This window comes from Malassezia vespertilionis, chromosome 5 (genome assembly GCF_029542925.1).
Source record: "Malassezia vespertilionis chromosome 5, complete sequence".
Lineage (NCBI taxonomy): Eukaryota > Fungi > Basidiomycota > Malasseziomycetes > Malasseziales > Malasseziaceae > Malassezia > Malassezia vespertilionis.
The window spans coordinates 263,897-288,852 of record NC_079251.1 but is presented as its reverse complement, the minus strand read 5'-3'; the positions used below and the strand labels follow the sequence as shown (position 1 = coordinate 288,852).

The 24,956-nt window shown below is 62.3% G+C and overlaps 5 protein-coding genes across 5 annotated transcripts; 2 read left to right on the top strand and 3 right to left on the bottom strand.

Moving 5' to 3' along the window:
- Window positions 1-419: 419 nt before the first annotated feature.
- On the bottom strand, window positions 420-12,290 carry MVES1_002574 (NRPS; the record flags this gene model as incomplete). Its single annotated transcript, XM_056207401.1, has 1 exon — window positions 420-12,290. One exon carries the CDS (start codon window positions 12,288-12,290, stop codon window positions 420-422), a length of 11,871 nt encoding a protein of 3,956 aa, XP_056063376.1.
- Window positions 12,291-12,866: 576 nt separating this feature from the next.
- On the top strand, window positions 12,867-16,916 carry MVES1_002573 (uncharacterized protein; the record flags this gene model as incomplete). The annotated part of the gene is made up of 1 exon (XM_056207400.1): window positions 12,867-16,916. One exon carries the CDS (start codon window positions 12,867-12,869, stop codon window positions 16,914-16,916), a length of 4,050 nt encoding a protein of 1,349 aa, XP_056063375.1.
- A 26-nt stretch (window positions 16,917-16,942) lies between these two features.
- On the bottom strand, window positions 16,943-18,652 carry ILV1 (threonine ammonia-lyase; the record flags this gene model as incomplete). The annotated part of the gene is made up of 1 exon (XM_056207399.1): window positions 16,943-18,652. The coding sequence occupies one exon, from the start codon at window positions 18,650-18,652 to the stop codon at window positions 16,943-16,945; it is 1,710 nt and encodes a 569-aa protein (XP_056063374.1).
- Window positions 18,653-18,707: 55 nt separating this feature from the next.
- Window positions 18,708-20,375, top strand: NUG1 (nuclear GTP-binding protein nug1; the record flags this gene model as incomplete). Its single annotated transcript, XM_056207398.1, has 1 exon — window positions 18,708-20,375. The coding sequence occupies one exon, from the start codon at window positions 18,708-18,710 to the stop codon at window positions 20,373-20,375; it is 1,668 nt and encodes a 555-aa protein (XP_056063373.1).
- A 31-nt stretch (window positions 20,376-20,406) lies between these two features.
- Window positions 20,407-24,578, bottom strand: CHD1 (DNA helicase; the record flags this gene model as incomplete). Its single annotated transcript, XM_056207397.1, has 2 exons — window positions 20,407-24,542; window positions 24,572-24,578. The coding sequence occupies 2 exons, from the start codon at window positions 24,576-24,578 to the stop codon at window positions 20,407-20,409; spliced, it is 4,143 nt and encodes a 1,380-aa protein (XP_056063372.1).
- Between the last annotated feature and the right edge of the window lie 378 nt (window positions 24,579-24,956).

Here is a 24,956-nt window from a genome sequence, read left to right as displayed (position 1 = left end):
GCACTGCGTTTTCAGGTGTGGGTAGCTATTTCCACACGTTACATAGTTGTTTTTCCGGTAGCGAGTGTTGCGGTGCGTGTCGCAGTGCGTGGGGTGTGCTGTAGACGGCGTATTTCAGGCGTGCTTTGGCACTGTATTTCAGGCGTGCTTTGGCACTGTATTTCAGGTTTGTTTTGGCACTATTTCTGGTTTTGTTTTGGCATTGCGCTTTAGGTTGCTTTGGCACTGTATTTCTAATTTGCTTTGGCACTGCACTTTAGATGTCCCTAGTCACTGCGTTTCAAATGCCCTATAGTCACTGCGTTTCAAGTATCCCTAGTCACTGCATTTAAAGTATCCCTAGTCACTGCATTTAAAGTATCCCTAGTCACTGCATTTCAAATGCCCTCGTCACTGCACTTCAAGTGCGCAGCTATTCTCTACACGGTACCTACAAGTGCTTCTTCCGGCAGCGCCGCGCCGCCGTCCATGGACTGCAGCGTCGCACGCAGGCTGTACAGCAGCTGCTCTGCAGTGGCCGTGTCGAGCACATTGGCCGGGCACCGGAGCGCAAAGGAAATCTGGGCGCTTTCCACGCGGACATCGACGCTGATGTACGTCGATGCGTAGCACGCAAGCTGCGGCCATGCCTCGAGCGACGAATGCTGTGCAATCGGTGCAGCATCCGCGAGCGTATCGAGGCCTGCATCCTGAATCGGGCAAAAGTGCGCGTGCGGCGGCGCATCCTCGGCGCGCAGAATATTCAGCACGGCGTTGAAGCGCGGCGACATGGGCAGGCCCAGCGCATCGTGGATCGCCGCGAGGCTCGTCTGCTCGAGCGGCTGCAGGTGGCGCAGCGCCGCGTGCGCTGCAAACGCCGTCTGCAGCAGCGTGGGCTGGACAGGCACCGCGAGGGGCACCATGTTGACGCACGGCGCGGCGAGGCGGTCCGCGTCGGGAATGGTCGCGCGTGCGAGCTGCAGCATGCCGAGGATCGGCGTGGTGTTGGTCGCGCGGTGCACGACATGCGCCCATGCAGCGACAAACAGCGAGGCGAGCGGCACGGCGTGCTGCTGCGTCACATGGCGCAGCGCATCGCTCGCGAGGGCGTTTGGCAGCTGCACAAAGGTGTGGTGCGCCGCGGGCGGCGCCACCGTGCCGAGCATGCACGGCGCGGCGGCAGCGTAGGCGCCGAAGCGCATCCTGATCTCGTCGCTAGAAGGCGGCGCGGCGAGCAGGGGAAGTATGCCAGGGACGCTCGCAAGCGGCGTCCCGAGGTACAGCGCCTCGAGATCCGCGACGAGCAGCTGGAGCGAGCACGCATCGTACATGGCGTGCAGGAGCGTGAGCACCATCACGTCGCCGTCCGCGGCGTGGATCACCGCGAGGCGCGCACACGGCGTTGTGAGCGCATTCTCGACGGTGCGCTGCGCACGCATGACCTCGTCGATGCCTTGCGCGGCGCGCGCCGCGCGGTGCGTCGCAAACGGCGGCACATACGTGTCAGTGCACTGCACCTGCGCGAGGCCCTGTGCGGTGCCGACAAACACGGTGCGCAAAATCGCGTGGCGCTCCACGAGCGCTGTCCACGCGGTGCGGAGGCGCGGCGCGTCGAGGCGCTCTACGCGGTAGGCAAACGAAAAGAGGCCCTCGCGGTAGGACGAGGCGACCATCACGGCGAGCTGGTACGCCTGGCCCGGCGCGACGGGCAGCACGGCGCTGTACGCATGCGCGGGCATGCCGAGCGCCGCGGCTGCCTCGTCCAGCGAGCAAGGCGCGCGCTGCTGCGGCGCCGGCACGGGCGCTTCGGCGCGTGCGAGGTACTCGAGCGCAACTTCCGTCGCGTCCGCGCCGGCGGCAATGTCGCGCATCTGGAGCGGCAGGCCGCGCGCGCGCGCAAGTGCCGCGATGCGGATCGCGGCGATGGAGTCGAGGCCCAGCGCGAGGAGCGGCGTCGTGGGCGTCACCTGGTCCACCAGGACGTGCGCGACGTCGGCGAGGATCTCGCGGAGGGGATCGAGGATCGCACGCGGCGCGTCTTGGTGCGCGCGGCGCGCGACAAGCGGCGCGGCGGGCGGCGCGGCGTGCGTCGCGTCGTCGAGGATCTCCTCGACACACGTCCCCATGTACTGCAGCAGGCTGTGCAGCTTGTCGGCGTCGGCAAACGCGGTGCGTGCCGTGGCGACGAGGCCGAGGCGCTGCGGGTGGTGGATGAACTCGAGGTTGAGGGCGTACTGCACGTTGTCCTCGACACTGTCCATGGCAAACGGCGCGAGGAGCGGCGTGTGCGCCTCGTCCGTGTGATGCTGCACGTCAAGGAGCGCGTCGAAAAGCGGCGCGCCGAGACCCTGCTTCGCGAGGCACGCCGTGATGTCGCGCAGCGGCGCAGTGCGGTGCGCGCGCGCGGCATCGGTGCTGTCCTGCACGGCGCGCAGCATCGCGTGCGCGCTGCCGCGCAGGCGAATGCGCGTGGGGACCGTGTTGAGGGCGGGCCCAATCACGCGCTCCGCGTCCGGCACGTCGCCACGCAGGCTGAGCACCTGCCCGAAACACACGTCGCTGCTTGCGTGCAGGTGCGCAAGCAGGTGCGCAAAAGCGAGCGTCGCGAGCGCGTGCATCGACACGCCCACGTCGCGGCACACGCGGCGCGCCTTGTCTGGCGAGGTGGGCAGCGTCCATGCGGCGGTGCATGCGTCGAGCGCTGCGCCGCGAGGAAGCATGGGCGTGGGGCGGTAGTGCTGCAAGGTCTCGACCCAGTACGGCACGTGGGATGCGCCGGTGCAGAGGTGCGGGAGGAGCGTCGAGAAAGGGGGCCGCGCTTGGATATCGCCGCGCTGGAGGAGTGCGTTCCAGTCGTAAAGGAGCTCGCTGAGCGCGTGTGCGTCGTACAGTGCATGGTGCAGCACAAGCACGCAGCGCGTCTCGCGGCCCACAAAGAGGTGCAGCGTGTGCAGCGGCGCGGCGGCGAGCGCCTCCGCGGACGTCCAGTGCGCGGGGCAGGACGCGAGCGTGGATTGCGGGTCGCCGTGGTGCACATGAATGGCGGGCGTGTGGTGGGCGTGCACGGCCTGGAGATAGGGGATGCGGGGATCGTCGGTGGCGTGAAAGGTGGTGCGCAGCATCTCGTTCATGTCCACGATGCGCGTCCAGGCAGCCGCGCACTCGTCCGCACTTGCAGGCACGGCAAAGCCGTGCATGTGCACGTAGAGCCTGCCGTGGCTCGCGAGCGTGCTCGTGAGCATGCCCGCCTGCAGCGCGGTCGCGGGGTGCAACGGCGCTTGTACGCGCGCACGCACGGCGGCAAAGGCGGGCGCGGCGAGGAGCGCGGCGTACGCGGCGCTTGGATCGTCAAGCCCAGCGGCGCTTTCGAGCGATGCGGCGGCGCGGTGCGGCGTCGCGGCGTGGAGGAGCTGTGCGACGGAGATGCGCACGCCGTTTGCGGCGAGGTCGCGCACGAGGCGGATCGCAGAGAGGGAGTCGAGGCCGAGCGCGTAAAACGACGCGTCGCGGTCGACGTTTTCCGTGTGCAGAAAGGCGGCAAGGGTGTCGAGGAGGACGCGCTCGGTAGGCGATACGGCGCTGGTGTGCGCGGCGCGGCGCGGCGCAAACAGGGCGGGGTCCATGTCGAGGTACAGCGCGGCGAGGCGGTGCACGTCGATTTTGTTGTTTGGCGTGAGGGGGAGGGCGTGTGCGAGGAGGAGGAGGTGTGCAGGGAGCATGTAGGGCGCGAGGCGCAGCTGTGCGCCTTGCACGCACGCCGCGGCGATCTGTGCGCTTTCGGCGGGCGCGAGGAGCGCGAGGGGCTGCGAGGCGGGCGGGGCGGGCGTGCGGTGCACGGCGAGGAACGCGACGAGCTGCTTGGCGGGGTGCGTGGGGTGCTGCAGGTACTGGACGTTGGCGTCGAGGATGTGCGGCTCGACGGCGAGCTCGTGCGCGATTTCGTCCAGCTCGACGCGCTGGCCGTTGATCTTGACCTGGCCGCGCTCCATGCGCCCGAGGCACTCGACGCGCCCGTCGGCGAGGATGCGCCCGCGGTCGCCGGTGCGGTACGCGCGCGAGCCAAAGAGCGTGGGAAACTTGGCCGCGGTGAGCTCGGGCGCGCGGCAGTACGCGTCGGCGACTTGGGGCCCGGCGACGACGAGCTCGCCGACGCCGCCGGCGTACACAAGCTCGTCGCCGCGGAGGACGTAGAGCGTGGAGGTGGGGTATGCGTGCCCGACGACGCTGCGGCGCGTGTTGGGATGCATGAAGCCGAGCGTGTTGCCGATGGTGCCCTCTGTGGGCCCGTATGCATTGATGAGGCGCTGCGGGGGCGTGGACCAGGTGTGCACGACGCGCTCGTCAATCACATCGCCCCCGCTCATGAGCCACTCGAGGGGGGGCAGGTTGCTGGGATGCACCAGGGACGCGAGCGCGGCGGGCAGGTCGGCAACGGTGATGCGCAGCGCGCGCATGGCGAGCTCGAGGTCGTCGAGGAGGCGCTCTTTCGGCGCGCTGGCCATCGCAAAGCCCAGCGCGAGGGGGAGGCAGATCTCAAACAGACTCACGTCGAACCCGGGCGACGCGAGCTGCAGCATGCGCGAGTCGGGGCTATGCGGGAGCATGGCGTCCCAGGAGAGGATCGCGGCGGCGAGCGCGCGGTGCCCGATCTGCACGCCTTTGGGCTTGCCGGTGGAGCCGCTGGTAAAGAGGATGTAAGCGGGGGTGTCGAGCGTGGGGGAAGGGAGCGGCGCGCGCGGCATAGCGCCCAGCGACGCGAGGAGCACGCCGTGGGGAGAAAAGGCAGCGTCGGCGGTGAGCAGGAGGCCGGGGCCGACGGTGTCCATCATGTACGTGAGGCGCTCTTTCGGCAGCGTGGGGTCCAGCGGCACGTACGTCTTGCGCGCTTTCCACGCGGCAAGCAGGCACACGTAGCTGGACATGCTGCGCGGGAGGTGGACAAAGACGGCGTCGCCGGGGGCCGCCGCAAGGTGCTCCGCACACGCGGTGCTTTGCCTGTCGAGCTCGCAATAGCTCAGCGTCTCGGCGACCAGCGGCGCAAAAGACGAGGCAAAGGTGATGGCGTCGGCATCGGGGCAGGCGGCCGCGTGGCGCGCAAAGCGCACAAGGAAGGCGTCCGCGTCTGTGGGCTGCGTGGGCGTCGCATGCACCACGGAGCAAAGGCGCGCGGGCGTCGTATGCTCCACAACGATGCGCTGCAGCACGTCGTCGACTTGCGCAAGGAGCAGCTGCGCCTGCGCCGCAGGGAGCGATGCGGTGGCGTACGCCGTGTACAGCGTGACAGTGTCGCTCGCGTCGTGCGTGCGCACTTCCAACGCAAGCGGCATGCCCGTCTCCATCTCGTCCGCGACGTGCGTCACGCCGGGCGGCAGGAGGGGGTCCGCGTCGGGGAGGAAGTTGAAGAGGACGTCAAAGAGCGGTCCGTCGGCGCGCAGCGCGCGGCGCACCGCGGCCAGGTCGACAAACTGGTGCGGCAGCAGCGCGCGGAGCTTGTCGTGCGTGGCACGCACCGTGTCGAGAAGCGTGTCGTGCCGCTCGCACGCAAACGGCACCGTGGTGATGCACGGCCCCGGGACCTCGGCATGGTGCACGTCGCTTGTGCGCCCGGAAAGCACGAGGCCCAGGATGAACGAGTTTTCGCCGAGGTACGCAGCAAGCACCGTCGCAAACGCAGCGAGAGCCATGGCATGCAGCGTCACACGGTGCGTCTGCGCGGCGGCGCGCAGTGCCGAGAGGGAGAGCGCGGCGCGCAGCGTGCACGACGCATTTGCGTCGCCGTCGTCGTAGTGCCCGGTCATGCACGGGAGCGGCGCGCGGCTGTACTCCTTCAGCGCGGTGGCCCAGTACTGCGTCGCGCTTTGCTGGGCAGAGGCGACGGTGCGGCTGAATGCTGCAAACGACGGCGTGGGGCGCGACGCGTGAGGCGCGTGCATCGCGGCAAAAACGTGCGCGAGGGAGCTCGCGTCGTACACGGCGTGGTGCATGCTGAGCACCAAGAGGTCGGAAAAGAGCGTGAGACGCACTAGCGGCGCGGAAAATACATCCGCAATCATCGCGTCGGCAATCGCGTCGCACGCGGCGGGCGTGCACGGCGCATCGATGCTGCTGCCGAGCGCGGGCGGCTTTGCGAGCACCGCCTGGACACACTCGCCGGGCTCCACCTCGACAAAGAGCGTGGCAAAGATGGGGTAGCGCGCAAGGCACGCAGACCACTGCTGCAGCGCGCCGCTGCGCGCGTCGGGCGCGAGCTGCATGCGCACATGGTTGATGTAGAGGCGCTTTGCGGGGCTGCCGAGCGTCTGCGCGAGCGTGCCTTGCTGCAGCGGCACACAGGGGTAGACGTCTGTGACGGCGATGCGGCGCACGGCAAGCATGGCCGCCGCGCGCCTCTCCACGTCGCTGCGCTCGGCGGCGTCGGCGCCTGGCGTTGTTTCCGCCACCGCCGCGAGAATGCCGTGGAGCGTGGGCGTGGCGAGGAGCGCGGCGAGCGAGATGGCGTGGGCGTGTGCGTGGAGCGCATGCACGAGGCGAACGGCGCGGAGCGAGTCGAGCCCGACGCCGTAGAGGTCCGTGTGCATGCGCAAGGGGATGGACGGCGCAAGCACGTCCTCGACGACCGCGGCAATCGCACGTTCGCGTGCGCTGCTCGGCGCCGCGTCGTCGGGCGTGCAGAGGAGTGCGTCGAGAGGTTGTGCTTCGTACAGCGCGCGCAGCGCGCGGCGATCGACCTTGCCCGAGACGCTGGCGAGGCACAGGTAGGTGAGCGGCACAAAGACGCTCGGGACCATGTAGGTGCTGAGCTGCCTGCGCAGCGCCGACTGCAGCGCCGCGACGCTGTCAGCGTCGGGGCGCACCGCCGGCAGCTCGTGCTCAACGGCGTGCGCGGTGTGTGCAAGGAACGCGACAAGGTGCGGCTCGGGGTGCTGGGGGTGCGTGAGCAGGAGCGTGGCGGCGTGGGGAAATTGCGCGCGGGCAGCGCTCTGGACGGCGACGTCGACCTCGTCGAGCTCGACGCGCGCGCCGCGCACCTTGACCTGGCTGGACCCGATGCGCCCGACGTACTCCGCCGCGCCGCTCGGGCCGATCCTCGCGCGGTCGCCGGTGGCGTACGCGGGCTTTCCGTCGTAGTAAAAAAAGGCCGCGGCGCTTTCCTCGCCGAGGTAGCCGCGGCCGACGTGGCTGCCGACAATGCACAGCTCGCCGACCTCGCCGCGCATGGCAACGTGGCGATCATTCCCGGCGAGGACGACGTACTGGTTGCCGGGAAACGCGGCGCCGATCTGGCTCGCGAGCGCGTCGCTGCCGACGTGCGCACACGAGCTGCCGATCGTCGCTTCCGTGGGGCCGTACGCGTTGAGGACGGGAATCGGCGACGCGCCCCACACACGGACAATGTCGCTGGCCATCTTCTCGCCGCCGACGAGCAGCACACAGAGGCTCGGCACGTCCTCGGGCACGATGCGCCGGCCCTGCGTGAAGAAGAGCGAGGGCACTACACACGCATGCGTGACGCGCGTCGCCGCCATGGCGCGCCCAAGATCCTCGAGCAGCAGACTGCGCGGCATGGTGACTACCGTGGCGCCCGCGGCAAGCGGCACAAAGGCCTCGAGGAGGTGCACGTCAAACGCCTCTGCAGAGCGCGCAAGGAAGCGCGCGCGCGCGAGCGTGCCCGGCTTGGCCTGCTCAAACGTGCACGCAAAGTTGCTGATCGCCGCGGCAAGGTTGGCGTGCGTGAGGATGCACCCTTTCGGCTTGCCGGTGCTCCCAGAGGTGTAGAGGATGTAGGCCGCGTCGCTGGGCTGCGTCGGCGGCGGCGTCGGCGGCCGCGGCGCGCGGGCGCCCGCATCCTGCAGCGCGGCCACACTTTCAACACGCACCGACGTCCACGGCACCGCGCCGCGGTCGCTCAGGACAAGCGCTGCGTTGCTGTCCTCGACGAGCAGGCGACGACGCGCGTCGGGGAGCGACTCGTCCAGCGGCAGGTAGACCATGCCAGCGCGGAGGATGCCGACAAGCGCCACGTACGTCTCAATGCTGCGCGGCAGCGCCACGGCAATGACAGCGCCGCGCTCGCACAGCGCGCCGAGCGCCGCGCCGAGCGCCGCACTCGCCTCGTGCAGCGCGGCGTAGCTGCACGTCACGTGTGTGTACGGAGCGAAGCTTGCGACACACTCGACCGCGTCGCGCACGGGCCACGTCGCGGCGTGGTGCGCGACGCAGTGCGCGACATTGGCCCAGGGCGTGGGCAGGGCGGGGGCCGTGGGGGGGGCGGCGCAGAGGGACGGGTCGGTGAGTGTGTGGCGCAGGACGGGCATGTCGGTGCTGCGCGCGTACGCATCGAGAATTGCGTCCATCTGCTCGAGGAGCAGCTGGGCGTAGGACGCAGAGATTTGCGACGCGTGCCAGTTAAGCGCGAGCTCGAGCGCGCCGTCGCGCAGCACACGCACTTCGAGCGCGATGGCGTGCTCCACGGCGAGGCCCGCGTCGACGGCGCAAGGGAAATCGAGGAGCGCATGCGGCGCATCCTCCACGTCCGTCTCGAGCAAAAAGAGGCTCTCAAACAAGGGCCGGTCGCGGGGGCACGCGATCTGCTGGCGGATGTACGGCAAAGGCACATGCGCGTGGTCGAGCATCTGGATATGGAAGCGGTGCAGGCGCTTGGCGCACTGCGCAACGGACGCGCCGCCGCGCAAATCGATCGGCACGGCGAGCGTCGCGAGGAGCGGCCCGTCGACGTCCGCATAGCTGGCGCGCGCGTTGCGCTGCGAGACGGCGTCGCCGAGCAGGATGCACTCGGTGTCCATCATGGCACACAGCACGCGCGCCCACGCGAGCTGCGCGAGGGGACGGACCGAGCTGCCGATACGCACGGCCGCGTCTTCCATCGCGCTCCAGCGCGTCTTGGCGCGGTAGGTGCGCCGCGCGAGGCCGTGCGCCTGCGGCGCGCGTTCCGCAAGGCTGGGGAAGACGAGGCGCATGTCGCGCGGGTAGGCCGCAAGCGCCGCGTCCCATTTCTGCAGCGTAGCGCGCTCTTCTGCGGCGTCGAGCGGGACGAGATCGCCGAGCGCGGTGCGGAACGGAAGCGGGGGATCGTGCGTCGCAGGCGCCTTTGCACACAGCTGGTCCAGGCGCGCGCCGAGCCACTGGACCGTGGTGGCGTCGTACAATGCGTGGTGGAGGACAAGCGCGACGTAGGGCTGCGCGCCGCTCAAAAGCACGACGTGCATGGGAGGCGTGCCGTTGGTAGGCGCGTGCGGCACGACGGTCTGCAGGAGCGCCGATGCGTCTTGCGGTGTGGTGGTAAGCGGGACGCATGGGACGGTGGGCTCGTAGGTATCCCAGACGGCAGTCACATACAGCGGGGTATAGGGCGACGCTTGCGCCGCGGCCGCGGCGGATGCGCGCACTTCGACAAAGCCCATGCGCAGGCAGTCAAACTCGCGGATGAGCTGCAGGGTCGCTGCCTGCAGCGCATCCAGCGAGAGCGTGCCGCGCACGGGCACAAGGCGGTGGAGCCAGTACCGGCTGGCGTCGACGTGCGACTCCATGAGCATGCTCGATTGCAGCGTCGTGGTGGGCAAAATCTGCACAGCGCGGCCGCCGACGGCGTGCTGGACCAGTGCGCCGTACGTTTGCGTGTATGAGGCGCAGAGTGCGTCAAAGTGGGCGCGGCGCGCGGCGGCGACGTCGCCGCCGCGCGCCTTGTGCGCGACGAGGCGAGCGAGCGAGTCGTGCCGCGCAAGGTCCGCAGCGCTCACGTCAAAGCCCGCGCTAGAGAGTTGCGCAGAGAGGGCCATGGCACGCACGGAATTCAGGCCAAGCACCGGGAAAGGAATGCGCGCAGTGATTTGGTCGGCAGATACGGGGCACAGCGTGGGGATCCTCTCGCGCACGGCGCGCGCGAGAGGATCGAGTAGGACACGCGCGTCCTCCTCGAGATGGACTGTGGAGGTATCCGCGACGAGCTGCTGCTCCCACTGGACAAGGTCGAGGGCGGTGTAGGCATTCTTCACCGCCACGCGGTCGATCTTGGCGCTCGACGTGCGCGGAAAGGCGCGCAGGACAATGAAATGCGAAGGGACCATGTAGGACGGGAGCAGTTTCTGCGCGCCGCCGCGCAGCTCCTTGGCCAGGAGAAGGGCGTCGGGGTCGGTGCGCACAAGGGGGCTAGCAGCATCGTGCTCTTCTTCCAAAGGAAACACGACAAAGCTCACAATCTTTGGCGGCGCGCCCACGTCTTCGTTCTGCATCGCGGCCGTGTCGGCGTCGCGGACGAGATCCGAGATGGACTTGACCGCGGCATTGATCTCCAAAAGCTCGATGCGCACGCCGTTGATCTTCACTTGGTCGTCGTCGCGCCCGAGGTACTCGTACTGCCCGTCCCAGAGGCAGCGCGCGAGATCGCCCGTGTGGTAGAGCCGCCCGAGCGTGGGGTGCTGGACAAACTTGTCGGCAGTTTTGTCTTCGTCGCCAATGTAGCCCCGCGCAAGTTGGGGGCCGCCCAGCATGAGCTCGCCGATTGCGCCGCGCGGCGCAACGTTGCCGTACTTGTCCATAATCACACACAGCGCGGTCGGAAGGGCATAGCCAATGACGTGCGCCTTGAATGGATCGTGGGGCGGGAGATCGTGCATGGTAACAGACAAAGTGGCTTCCGCAGGGCCGTATATATTGACCAGACGGCAGTTTTTGGTCCACTCGTCCGCGACCACTTCAGACAGTTTCTCTCCGCCGTTGATCACAACGCGCATCGATGGTATACTGTGCCGGGGCACCATGGCCGAGACTGCAGGGGTGAAGAGCGTATGGGTGACCTGCAATGCGTCTGCGACAGGCACGAGGCGCGTGAGGAGCAGGTCCAGGGGCGCAAAACACACCGTGCCGCCATAGGCAAACGTGTAAAAGATATCAAAGATGGACAGATCAAAGACATACGCGGCGAACTGCAAAAAGCGGATTTGCCCAGGCCGCGGCTGCGGAGAAAAGGTGGTCGGGACTGCTTCGCACAAGGCGCGCATGCCTTGTACAGCCGCCGTGTGCTGAATGCCGACGGCTTTGGGGAGGCCCGTCGTGCCCGACGTCCAGATCTTGTACGCCAGCTGCTCGGGCGAGGCGCGCAGCGCGGAGCGTGGGGGGGTTGCGACACTCGACAAATCGTGCGCCACATCCACACGCACGACATCCACGCCATGCGGACGCACGCTTTCAAACGCAGACGCAACGTCGTCGCCGGCAATCAGCACCACGTGCGCGCCAGACTTGGTGATGAGCGCTTCCTGGCGCGATTTGGGCCACCCGGGATCAATTGGGCACCACGTTGCACCGGCCTTGAGTACGCCGAGGATCGTCGCGTACATCTCCAGCGTCTTGGCCATGCACAGCGTCACAACTTGGTCGCCCTCGTCCGCACCTGCGTACCCGGCGCGATACGCCCAGAGGAGTGTGCATATTTCGTCGGAACGCCGGTCGAGCTGCGCATAGGTCCAGGTGCTAATTACAGGGTTGCTGCCGTCGGCGTCTACCGCAGTACAGCATGCGAGTGCAAGAGTATCGGGCATGGCTTGCGCGCGGCGCTTGAATTGGTCCTCGAGGCGCTCGGTGGCAATGCCGCCTTCTGTATTCATGTCATTGTGTACATGCTGGGGACAGGGGTGAACAAGCCCTTGCAGCGCGAGATTGTATACACTGCTGCTGAGCAAGTTTGCTTTTGCGTCGCGCACAATCGTTTCCAGGACAGCAGCGACCTGGCGCAGCTGCACCTTGGCAGATTCTTCAATGTGGACTGCGTTGGAGGCAAGCATACTCAGCGACGCGGTATTCCCAGCGCTTTTGTGCAGCACACCGGCAAGGGTGAGCGGCGATTCGGCAAACACGGCGCGCGCTTCGCCAAATGCCGCATCACGCGTCGCACCCTTTGCATATAGGACAGCGCTTGGGCCCTCAACAGCCACAGACGCGCCGTGCAAATCGCGCGAAATGGCGCTTAGCGCACTTTCGGCGCATAGCGTGCCTTGCCCCAGGTCACAGAGGCGCACGGCCGCAGCTTCGCGGCGGGGGAGGACGACGGCATCGAATGCCACCTCGTCGCTCTCGTGCATAAGGTACTCGTACAACACAACGGCCCACGCCAGACAAAAGGCACTTCCTTCACGGACCTGCATACGCGACTCCGCCGCGGCGATTTCGTCCAGCTGCATCGTGGTATCTACGGTCGCGCTGCCGAGAGACCCGACCACGCTATCTGTGAACATATCACGGGATTGCGTACGGGCGCGCAGCCCCGTGGCATCAGGAAATGGTGCTCTGTCCATGATGCTGTAGGTGCGGGGCAAGACGCTCAATCGCTTCTATCGTGGATTTTTTATCAAGAATCAGTATGCACACTTCTGTATGCGCCCAGAGGTTATAAAATGAATCGGCCGATATGCACAAAATGACAAGCGCAACCACGGCCCCAGCGCAGCCTCTTAGCGCGCGGTGCGCTCGCTTGCCGGCCACATTGGAAATACGTCGCGTGGCCGCGTTTCGCACGCACGTTAGCTCGGCCGGCGCGGCGCGGCGCGGCGCCCAACGAGGCGAGCAAGCGTGTTTTGTAAAAATAAAACAGGGTCGCTGCAGACGGCGCTGCACAATCAGCGATCAAAAATCGCTGATTTCCATCCACCGGCCGTGACTTGCGCGGAGCAATTCCAAAGTGCACGTCTCTTCTTGTTACCGCTCGCTGGGTGTCAGCGAAGGCGTGTTCGTAGAGACGCACTAACATGCCGGGGCAGGATGGTGCACCACAGTCGCTGGGTGCGAAATGGAAGGTACGCCGGCACGCTCGCTCACAGTAGTCCTTCCACCTCCCTCGACCTTCCTTCTCCTACATTCGCCTCTTCCGATCCATGGCACCGCTGGACTGGACCTTGCTTATTGTAGGTATCATTGCAGCACTGGCGTCAGGCGTGCCGCTGCCTTTGATCGGTGTTTTGTTTGGCGATATGGTCAATGGATTCAATTCCATTGCCTGCTCCAACAGCGCCAATGCAGTGCCGCGCACGCCGCAAGAAACGGACCAGTTTCTCGACGATATCGCAGACCACGTCGTGAAAATCATCGTGATTGCTACGATCAATTTTGCACTTATCTACATCTACACATGCTGTTGGTCCTCGTTGGGCGAGCGCGTCGTGCGCCGAATGCGAGAGCTTTACGTGCGTGCACTTCTCCGGCAGGACATGACGTTTTTCGATCGCCTCGCACCGGGCGAGATTAGCACGCATCTCTCCGAGAACCTCATCACGATCCAAAATGGGACCAGCGAAAAGGTCGGCATTCTCCTCTCGTCCGTGGCGTACTTTATCACCTCGTACGTGATTGCATTTTGGAAGCTGCCCGTCCTTGCAGGCGAGCTTGTCTCCCTCATTCCCGCCTTCTTACTCATTTCCACCGTCGGCGCGCACTTTGTCTCGCGCTTCACCGCGCGCATGTCGGACCATCTCGGCGATGCCACCGGCATCGCATCTGAAGTACTCTCGAACCTGCGTGTGGTGCAAGCTTTTGAGATCCAAGGACCACTTGGCAAGCTGTACACCGCACACTTGTTTTTCGTCCGCCGCAACGGCATGTACCGCTCGTTTTGTACCGCGGCCATGCTGGGACTGCTCTTTTTTGTCGCATACTCATCCAACGCACTCGCCTTCTTCAGCGGCTCTCGCCAGGTGACGGATGCAATGCACGCAGGCTCGTCTGATAGCCAAGATACCGTGGGAAAAGTGTACACTGTGATTTTCCTGCTCCTCGACGCCTCCTTTATTGTAGGTCAAATTGCACCCTACCTCCAAGCCTTCTCCTCTGCCGGCGGCGCCGGCGACCGTCTCAACAGCACCATCAACCGCTGTCCTTTGATTGACGTTTTCAGCGACGAGGGGCAGCAGCCGCAAATTGCGCCGGGCCAGTCTCTTGGGTTTTCATTCCGCGACGTTAGTTTTGCCTATCCCGCACGGCCCGAAACATTGGCCCTGGAGAACCTCGATCTGGACATTGAGCCTGGAAAACGCGTGGGGATTTGTGGGTTTAGCGGCAGCGGCAAGAGTACCATTGTCGCCCTGCTCCACCGCTTTTACGACCCCAGCCAAGGCACCATTGCGTTCAACACGGGCACTCTTATCAAAGACACCAATGTCTCCTGGCTTCGCGGGCAGCTCGGCATGGTCGGGCAAGAGCCCGTCTTGTTTGACTGCACCGTGCTGGAAAGCATTGCGCAGGGCTTGCTCGGCAGTCCACAGCATCTGCATTTGCGCGACGCGGTGCTTTTCCTCGGCCGCTACGCCATGGACCATGCCAAGTTTTCCAAAGACTGGATTGCGAGCGTGCCGGAAGAGCACCGCGAGCCACTCTACAAAGTTGTCGAGCTCACCCAAGAGGCTGCAAAGCTTGCGTACGCCGACGGCTTTATCAACGAGCTCCCGGACGGCTACCTTTCCCACGTCGGCGGCGCTGGTCGCGCGCTCTCTGGCGGCCAGAAACAACGCATTGCGTTGGCGCGCGCGATTATCAAGCAGCCCAGCGTCCTGATCCTCGACGAAGCCACCGCAGCGCTGGACTCTAAAAGCGAGCTGGCCGTCCAAGCCGCGTTTGATCGCGTCGCTGAGAACCGAACCACGATTGCGATTGCTCACCGCTTGTCGACTATCAAACACTATGACAAGATTGTGGTCATGGCGCATGGAAAAGTAGTCGAGCAAGGAACGCACCAGGAGCTGATGGAAAAAGACGCCCACTACGCCAACCTTGCGCGCGCGCAGTTTGCGCGTACCGCAGACGGCACAGGCATGCCTTCTGCACAGCCCGCAAGTCCGCAGTCCAACGCGCACCTCGACGAGGATATGCCTGCTCCCCTCGACACAAACATGCACGCCGCGATTGACACGTTTGTCCAGACGATACCCGGCCCTGGCATGCAAGAAACCATTATCGATCAGGAAGCTGCGGACGCAGTACCGGAAAGTGTGAGTCTCTTGAGCATCCAGGACAAGAAACGCCCCCGCGTTACCTACATGCGTGCCCTCGGCCGTCTATTGCGCTGGGCAGGAAAGCTCTGGCCTTTTGCGCTGCTTGGCTTTGCAGCGAGTGCAGTGATGGGCGGAGCCTACCCCGGCGAAGCGGTTATTTTCGGCCACGTTATCGAAGCGCTGAATCCGTGCAAGCCGCCCGAGGAAGTCGAGTCGGAAGCCGACAAGTTTGCCCTCTTTTTCTTCATCCTTGCTCTTATTGAGCTCTTTGCCTACTTTATCTGCGGCGCCTCATTTGCCTACGTCTCCGAGTGGCTCCTGCTTACAATTCGTCAGCGCCTGTTTGCCGTCATCGCACTGCAGCCGCTTGCGTGGTACGAAGAACAAAATACCTCGCCGTCGACTATGATTGCCAATCTTTCGTCGGATACAAGCAACCTCGGTGGTCTTACTGCCACCGTCATTGGCACCATTTTCAGCATCATTGTGAACCTGATTGCCGGCATTATTTTAGCGCATGCCGTTGCGTGGCGCATTGCTATTGTGATTCTCGCCACCGTCCCGATTTTGGTCGCCGCTGGCTACCTGCGGCTCAAGGTCATTGCCGATTTCCAAAAACGCCACGAAACGGTGTATGCAAAGTCTACATCCATTGCCGTCGAGGCCATTTCCTCGATCCGCACCGTTGCTGCGCTGGGGCGCGAGCAAGACGTGTACCAGCTGTTCAAGTACAGTTTGGAAAAGCCATACCACGAGTCTTTGCGCTACATTCTCGTGGGCAACATCTTTTTGGCCATCTCGCTGAGCATCTCCTACTTTATCTATGGCTTTGCCTATTGGTGGGGCTCGCGCAATGTCGCCGAAGGGCGCTACTCTCAAGTGGCCTTCTTCACCGTGCTTCCCGCGCTGCTTTTCTCTGCCCAAACCAGTGGCCAGCTGCTTGCATTCGCGCCCGACTTTACCAAGGCGCAAGTGTCTGCGTCCAACATTTTTACCATGCTGGACCAAGGACCCAAGGATGCCGCACAGCGACTCGTCGACGACGAAAAAGCGCCGCTCGAAAAAGACGAAGAGGCACTCAGCTCGACGTTGGTCAAGCACACGCAGGGCCCGACCGCATTGACCTTTGACAAGGTCTTTTTTACCTACCCGCACCGCGTCGATCCCGCGCTCAAGGGCGTGAGCCTTCACGTGGAGCCCGGCTCCTTTGCCGCATTTATCGGCGAGAGTGGCTCGGGGAAAACGACGACGATGAGCATGATTGAAATGTTCTACACGCCAAGCGCGGGCAATGTCCGCGTGGGCGGCTTTGACACCTTACATACACCCGCTGGTGTTGTGCGCGAAACGATGGCCATTGTGCCCCAAGAAGCGATGCTCTTCAACGGCTCAATCCACTTCAACGTTTCCCTCGGCCTCCAAGATCCCCTCTCGGCGCTCTCTGAAGATACGCGCATGTTTTTCCAGCACAAGCCGCGCCTCTTTGGCAAGGCCGAGGCAGATAATACCACCTTGGAGCCCGATCCGCGCATTGTCGAAGCGTGCATGCAGGCACATATTCACGACACCATCATGGCGATGCCCGAGCAGTACAATACCATTGTTGGCCCCGGCGGCAACCAACTGAGTGGCGGTCAGCGACAGCGCGTGGCGATTGCCCGTGCGCTGGTCCGCAAACCCAAACTTTTGCTCATGGACGAGTCCACCTCCGCGATGGATGCCGCTAGCGAGCAGGCCTTCCAAGCCACTCTCGACGAGCTTCATTCCTCGCGCACATGTACCATAATTGCGATTTCGCATCGTATGCGCACCGTCCGTATGGCGGATCAGATCTTTATGTTTGACCATGGCCAGATCATTGCGCAAGGTGCACACAACGAACTGATACAAACATGCGCTCAATACCAAGCCATGATTTCGCACCAGTCCATGGGCGAATGATTTATAGAAACTGTATATTTCCATGATCAAGCGTCAACTTCGATCAAGTACCTGCGGTATATAGGATTCTGCGTCTCCTCTTGGTACTGGTAGCCAAGGTCTGCCAAGAACTGGTCAAACTTGGCCTCGGTGTCGCTGGGAACTTGGATTCCCGCCAAGACTTTGGCAATGTCGCCGCCGTGGTTGCGGTAGTGGAAGAGGGAAATGTTCCACCCCATGTTGATCCCTTCTAAAAATTTGCGCAATGCGCCGGGGCGCTCAGGAAATTCGAAGCGAAACACACGCTCGTCGGGAACGCGCGCACGACCGCCAATCATGTACCGCATATGCGTCTTGACCATTTCGTCGTTGGTGATGTCCACGGCGTGCATGCCATGTGCGTTGATAGCATCCACAACACCCGCAATTTCGCGGTCGCGGATCGAGCCCCGTGTGCCTGGTGCAGTGCTGGCCAAGATCGGGTTCGCACGCTGCTGCGGGATCTGGCCGTTCAACAAAAAAGAGGAAAAGATAAAGGCGCGGCGGTCGCCGCTGTAGCGGTACGAAAATTCCGTCACGTCGCGGGGGCTGATTTCTCCGTGGAGCTTCAAGAAGCTCCCGGGCTCGTCGGGAATCTCGACGGAAATAATCACCTCGCGCTGCTCGCCCATATCTGCGCGCTCAGAGACAAAGCGGAGGCGCGAAAAGTTCATGTTGGCGCCGCTGACGACGGCAACAAACGTGCGACCACTTGCAGCAGCGCCCTGCTCCGCGACGTAGCGCTTCAGGCCCGCGACAGCGAGTGCGCCGGCAGGCTCTGTGATCGAGCGCGTGTCCTCGAAAATGTCCTTGATGGCCGCGCAGATTTCGTCGTTGGATACACGCACCACGCCGTCCACAAGCTCGGCACAAAGGCGGAAACACTCTTCCCCGACAATACGCACGGCCGTGCCATCGCTAAAAAGGCCCGCCTCGTGGAGTGTGACCCGATCGCCTTGCTCCAGGCTCTGCGCTAGCGCGTCCGCATCAAAAGTCTCCACGCCAATGACCTTGACGTGCGGCGGCGCGATGCGCTTGACATACGTAGCGACGCCGCTCAGCAAACCGCCGCCGCCGACCGCACAAAATATAGTGTCGACATTGGACAGGTCAATTTGGTTGCATATTTCGACACCGATGGTTCCCTGGCCCGCAATCACCTGGGGATGGTCAAACGGCGGAATGACGGTGAGGTCGTACGCCTGGGCCAAGCGCGTGCATTCTGCTTTGGCTTCGTCGAAATTCGCACCGTAAAAAACGACCTTGGCGCCAAGGCGCTTCACATTTTCCCATTTGATCTGCGGTGTGCCACTCGGCATCACTATCGTGCACGGGATAGACAGATGGGCGCCAGCCATAGCGACGCCCTGCGCGTGATTTCCAGCACTGCAGGCCACGACACCCCTCCATTTCTTACTCTCCTCGAGCTGGCGCATCATATTGTACGCACCACGCAGCTTGAAACTAAACACGGGCTGCAAGTCCTCGCGCTTGAGCATCACGTTGCACCCCAGACGCGACGAGATGTGCGACGCTTTTTGCACTGGCGTGACTTTTGCTAGGTCGTACAGGTGTGCACTCAACACCATACGAAGATAATCAGGCGTGCCGTCGGCATTGCGCTGGTATTTTGGGAGCAGCTCATACTGTCTCTTGGCAGCTTCGCTGCTCGGCACCCGGCGCGGCGTATGGAGCGACAAGGCAGGCGCACTTGCCATGGTAGAAAAAACGTCGTCTTCCTACCTCCACGTGAAAAAAAAGTGCGCCTCCACCATGGGAAAACGGCGCGGCACTGGACAAGCGCCCAAGCAGGCGCACGGCCGTATGCACCAAGGGCCGCTGCGGCGCGGACGGATTGCGTGTGCCAAACAGTCGAATGCAGACATGCTCCAGCTGAGCGCGGCGGAAGGCGGGGACGATTCGTGGAACGACAATGCAAAAGGCCCCATGCGCGACGCACAACGTCGCTTGGCGCAGCTCACAGAGCGCGACAACAGCATGAAAACGTACATGAAAGAGATGCGCAAGGTGCTGGAGAATGCGGACGTGATTCTCGAGGTGTTGGACGTGCGTGACCCGCTGGGGTGTCGTGCATACGCTGTGGAGCGCGAGGCGGCAGCGCTTGGGAAACGCATTGTGCTGATCCTGAACAAGATCGATTTGGTGCCGCAGTCCAACACACGCGCGTGGCTCGAGTATTTGCGCGACGATTTTCCCACGCTGCCGTTCAAGGCTTCCACACAGCAGCAGCGCAACAACCTCGGCCAAGGCCCTTCGCTGCACTGGAAACAAAATACCACCAAGCACGACGCACAACTCGGGGGCGGTGCTGAGGCAGCAGGCACGCGTGCACTGCTCCAACTTATCAAAAACTACTCGCGCAACTTAAACTTGAAGTCGAGCATCACGGTAGGGATTATCGGCGCGCCCAATGTGGGGAAAAGCAGCTTGATTAATTCGCTGAAGCGGTCGCGCGTGTGTGGCGTTGCTGCTACGCCGGGCCATACCAAAGTCATGCAAGGCATCATGTTGGATCGCCAGGTACGGCTGCTCGATTCGCCGGGCATCGTGTTTACCGATTCGAATGCGCCGCTTGGCGCCACACAGGAAGAGGCAGTTGCTGCTGCCGAGGCGGCAATGCTGCGGAATGTGCTCAAGGTAGAACTTGTCGACGATCCCATCGAACCCGTGCAAACGATTGTGAACCGCGTCGGGGTAAAGTACTTGTGCAGCGTGTATGGCATTCCGGAATTCGGCGGCCACGACGCGCACGACTTTTTGCTTCGCGTAGCGTACCAAAAAGGGCGCTTGGGGCGCGGTGCATTGCCAGACGTGGATGCGACTGCACGCTCTGTGCTCCACGAATGGAATACAGGCAAAATTCGATACCACACCGACCCGCCCAAGCGGCGCTTGGCCCAGGGCGCTTTGCGGACCGCGGATGGGCAAGGTCTGCCGTCCGAGGGCGGCGATGCGGTGCTTTCTACATTTAGCAAAGCGTTTGACCTTGCTGCTCTTTTGGGCTCGGCAGATGCCGAAGCGTTCGGCGGCGACGGTGCGTATGAAGCGACCGCAGCTGTGCCTGGACTGGAGGAGGAAGCGCCGGCCGATGCAACGAGCTCGACATTAGGAAAGCACGATCGTGCGCTGGATTCGAGCGATGACGAGCATGAATGGCCGCCTCACTTCCCAGCCCGACCCAATGCGTTCGAGGCACTGGCACACGACGCCGAGAGCGAGGCGGACGTGGTGTCTGTGCCGAAACGAAGCAAGGAAAAGCCAATGTTTACGCCTGCAGAGCAAGAATATATGGCCGTGCCGCGCGGTGCACAGCGCCGGAAAGCGCGCAAAGAGAAGAAACGCAGCACCATAGGACTTGCGACGAGCATGGATGCGCTCATGGACCTGGACGATCGGAGCGTATCAGAGGAAGAACTGTAGAAAGGAACGAATAGCCTACACTAGCATCCGTCTATGGAGCAGGGCGTGCTTTTTTCTCCCCGCGCGCCTCGCTGTCCGCATCCTTGCGCTTTGTGCCTTGGCCCTGGCCCTCTTTTTGCCCTGGCGCATGCCCCGTCAGCTTGGCAAAAATGGCGCGTAGCTTTTCCGGTTCCACCTTCTTGGGCCAGAAAAAAGAGGAAAAGGCCCAGAGGTGCTGATACCATTTTTGTCGGCGCTCCTTGGGCAAGTTGGCAAACTTGGTCTCGATCAAATGGTCAATGTGGTTGCCGATGGCCGAGAGACATTCTTTCAGTGTGGCCACCTTGGTTTCCCTATCGAGTGACTCGGTCTCGTCCTTGAGCGTCTTGAGCTGGCGCTTGCACGGGCGCATCAACTCTTTGCACTCCAACTCGTCCATGCTCGCATAGCCACCGTCGTCTTCCTCGTCGGACGAATACTGAGCAGCGCTGCGCTTGCTCTTTTCAGACGTACCGTGCGACGCGGCAGAAGCGGAGCTGCGCGCCTTTTTCTTCTTTTCCTGCTCAGCGCCGCCTCTCTTGTCCGCGACGGATTCGCGCAGCGCTTTCAAGAGGTAGTCGCCGCGCCGCACAAGATGGATCGCAGTGGGTATGGGGCGCGATTTGCTCGCGCCTTTGCCCTTCTTCTCTTCTCCCCCATCCTTGTTATCCAAAGCACGCTTCCCTTCGAGGAAAAAGTGGTTGGCCAAGCCCAAGTCGGGGTCCGCTTCGATTTGCTCCCAGGAGCCAAAGCCATGGCGCCAAATGCCGACAAGCAGCATAGAGTCTTCCGTGTTGCTCCACGTGCAGTTCCAGTTTAGCGTGCTCTTAAGCGACTCCACAGGGATCCGCCACTGGAGCGGATTCGCCGCGGCATTTAGAATCTCGCTGAGGAGGTGAAGCTCGCGGTGTCGTACCAAAATGGTCTCTGCATTGATGCTTGAAATGCCGCGGTAATTCAGCAGCACTGCACGCTGTCGAAGCGCCGACGTGATTTCTTCACGGCGTTCCTGTTTCCCTTTCAGAAACGCCTGGTGCTCGGCTATTTTTTGTTCGGCAAGCTCTATGAGCTCGTCCGAGGCTTGCAGCAGCACGGCGCGGTTCTTGTCTTGCAGCTTGCCTTCCTGCACAATAATATCGTAGCGGTATCGGATATCGCCCCAACGCTGAATCCCGCGCAAAAGAACACGCAAATCGCGCTCCTTGAGCTCCAAAGAGCGCTGGCCTTGCGTCTTGCGTGCGCCGTTCTTCCCTTTGAGAGCCACATCTATCTCATCGTCGGCTTCGGCAGCATGTGCGGTCGCATTCTCTGCTGCGACAGCTGCGAGTCTGCGCGACGAACTGGCCGCCATTGCACTTTCCACGGCGCGCTGTCGCTCCACTTCTTCCGCTTGGACACGCTCCTCGAGCGGGATTATATCCTCCCAGCTCATATCGTCCGCCTTAAAGTCCTGGACTTGTGCGAACTGCTGCAAGAACCCTTCGCCACCAGACGAGGCGGTGTTGGTGTTCATTTCCGTCTCACACGCCTCTGCATGGGTTAAGATATCGTCCAGATCCATCTCGTCCAGCTTTTTCTGCTGGCCGCCTTCGTCGGATTTAAAGATGCTCTGCGCGCCAAACTTGAGAATCTCGCCGAGCTCATCGCGGCTAAAATGTTGTGCACTTTTTGCTAGCGACTTGGGCGCAAAATTAGTGCCGGAGGTATCCATCTGGTGGATGATGGCGTATTCCAGCACCATTTTGCGCTTCGCCTTTTCCAGCACATCCTCCTCGACCGTGCCTTTGGTCAAGAAGCGAAACACGCTCACATGGAACTTGGAATTCAAGCGGTGCGCACGCGACATGGCCTGCAAGTCGTTTTGCGGATTCCAATCGCTGTCAAAGATGATAACTGTATCGGCAGTCTCGAGGTTGATCCCAAGACCGCCGGCGCGCGTGGAAAGCAGAAAACAGAAATCCGGCGAGCCCGGGGCGTTGAAGTGTGCAATGGCCCCGTTGCGAGTCTCGGAGGAAATAGTGCCATCCAGGCGCTGGTGGACATAACCACGGAACGCGAGGTAGTCGGAGAGAATGTCAAGCATGTGGACCATTTGGCTAAAGATCAGGACTCGATGGCCGTCTGCCTTGAGCCGGGCGAGAAGCTTGTCGAGCAAAACCATCTTGCCGCTGTGCATAATGAGGCCCCGCAGCGTCTCTTCTCTGGATTGCGAAGGCGTCTCCACACCATCAAAAAGATAGGGATGGTTCGACGCTTTTTTCAACTCCATGGCAACGTTTAGCAAGGAGATTTGGGTGGATCCGCCGCCACTTAAAACGGAGAAGTTGCGCGAGAGAATGGCCTTGTACATGCGCTGCTGCATCGCCGACATTTCCACACGCAAAATTTGCTCCGACTTGGTCGGCAGTTCCTTGACCACGTCGCGCTTGAGCCGCCGAAGCATCACATTCTCCAGCCTTTCGTGCAGCTCGTGAATCTTGGACTGGTCGACGTGCTCAATGTCAAAGTCGACTTCCAAGTCAAACTGGTCGGGGCGCAGGAAATGGAGCAACGCAGAGAGCTCGCGCACATTGTTCTGCAGCGGCGTTCCCGTGATGAGCAGCTTGCCGCCCGTGTGAAAAGAGCCGAGCGCCTCGTACAGCTGTGACTCAGCGTTTTTTAGTCGGTGTGCTTCGTCGACGGCAAGGTACTGCCACTTGATCGCACCGAGCTCGGCGCGGTCCTTGAGGATAAACTCGTAGGTAGTTACCAGCACATTCAAACGCATCTTTCGCAACGGCCCAAACTCGTACTCGCGAATCACCGCGCGGCTTTGGGAGTTGCCCATGTACGCCACTACATTCAAATCGGGCGCCCAATCCGCAAACTGTGCGAGCCACGCAGGCAGGGTACTTAGCGGGACAACGACCAAGAATGGGCCGTACTGGTAGCAAGTGTGGAACAAGTACGAAAAAAATGCGACCGTCTGCACCGTTTTTCCCAGGCCCATCTCGTCGGCGAGGATGCCGTTTTCCCCAATGCTCCACAAATACGCGAGCCAGTTGAGTCCTGTCATTTGAAAATCCTTAAGCTGGCCGTGTGCGCCAATGTACTTGGGCTGCTCTGTCATGCGCACATACGGCGGCCTGCCGCGACTGAATGTCTCGCTGCACGCAGGAACGGTGACGGAAATGGAGCGGTGCAGAAAGGCGTCGATGGCAGGCCTTGCCATCTGTGTAATGTCCTCCTCCGACTCCCACGACGCGTCTGCATACCCAAGTCCTTTCCATTTGCACAGGTACGCCAGATGGGGATATGGCATCTCGGCAGTCGGCGCATTGTCGCGCTGTGCAATAACACGCTCCACCGTACGGTAATTTTCCAGAAGCTCACGCTGTCGCTCGCACTGAATCTGCATCGCCTCAAGATCTTCGCGCGAGGCGTGTGGGTTTGTTTGAATCTCGTGCAGCGGCTGCCATACAGCCTTGATATAGTTCGTGACGCGCTTGAAGCCGGAATAGCTCTTTAAAAACTCGTACAGCTCGTGCGTGTTGTGCAAGTGGGAATAGTTGCGCCATTTGATGATGAAGCGCAAATTTTCCGCAGGGATATCTTGGGCGTCGTCCAGGTGCGCCTCGTCGCGCTCGTGCCCAACAACAGCCTCGATATGGTCCTCCTGTGCTTGTGCGGGCGCGACAGACTGCGCGTCGATTTTGTCTTCGAATGGATCGTAGTCCTCGACGCTGAAGTCGTCCGCGTAATTCAACGCTTTGCCATCGTTCCGGCTAGACATGCGCACGGCAGTGCCAAACTTGCTTGTATCTGCCCGCACACGTTTACGGCTCTTTGCAACACCGCCAAAATCATCATCGTCATCGTCATCGTCATCGTCATCGTCATCGTCGGGCGATACACTCGGCAAAGCAGGCGCTTCTGGCTCTCCGTCGCTTACATCGTTGTACTGCGATGAGTATGTGTGAGAACGCACCAATTTTCGAGAGGGCGCGCGCCCGGAGCGGCGCAATCCGTACAGATCGGGATTCGCCTCTGCATCGTCTATAAACGCGGGCCTTTGATGCGCACGGCCATGTGTCGCTTGGGTTGTGGTATCGTGTGCGTGCACGGAATGCGCAGGTAAAGCTCCATGCACGGCTTGATCGTGATCGGAGACTGTGGTCAGATCACTGTATAGGGCGCACCAGACATGAGGCTCTGTCGCCAAGAACGTCAAGGACAAGCGGCACGTTTTTGCACGACTTACGGCGCATCCGCATCGGACCACGTGGTCGATTGCTGCGCCGACCGTGCTGGCGAGCATGGCGAGCATGGCGAGCACGGCGGGAAAAAAACGCAGCGATGCGCACTACAAGAAGTATTATGGACTATAAGCAGGGCACCGTGCAATGGAATGTAGCAAATGCGCGTAGCTGCACGCGCGCCAAAAAAAAAAGCAAAAGTGGGCAAGACGCAGCCCAAAGAAGCCTTCAGGTAGCCCGCACTCCTCCCCTCGTCAGCAACGCGCTTGCTGCACACGCGCAGCGCTACGCGCCATCTGCGCAGCGCCATGGACGACACGACGAACCT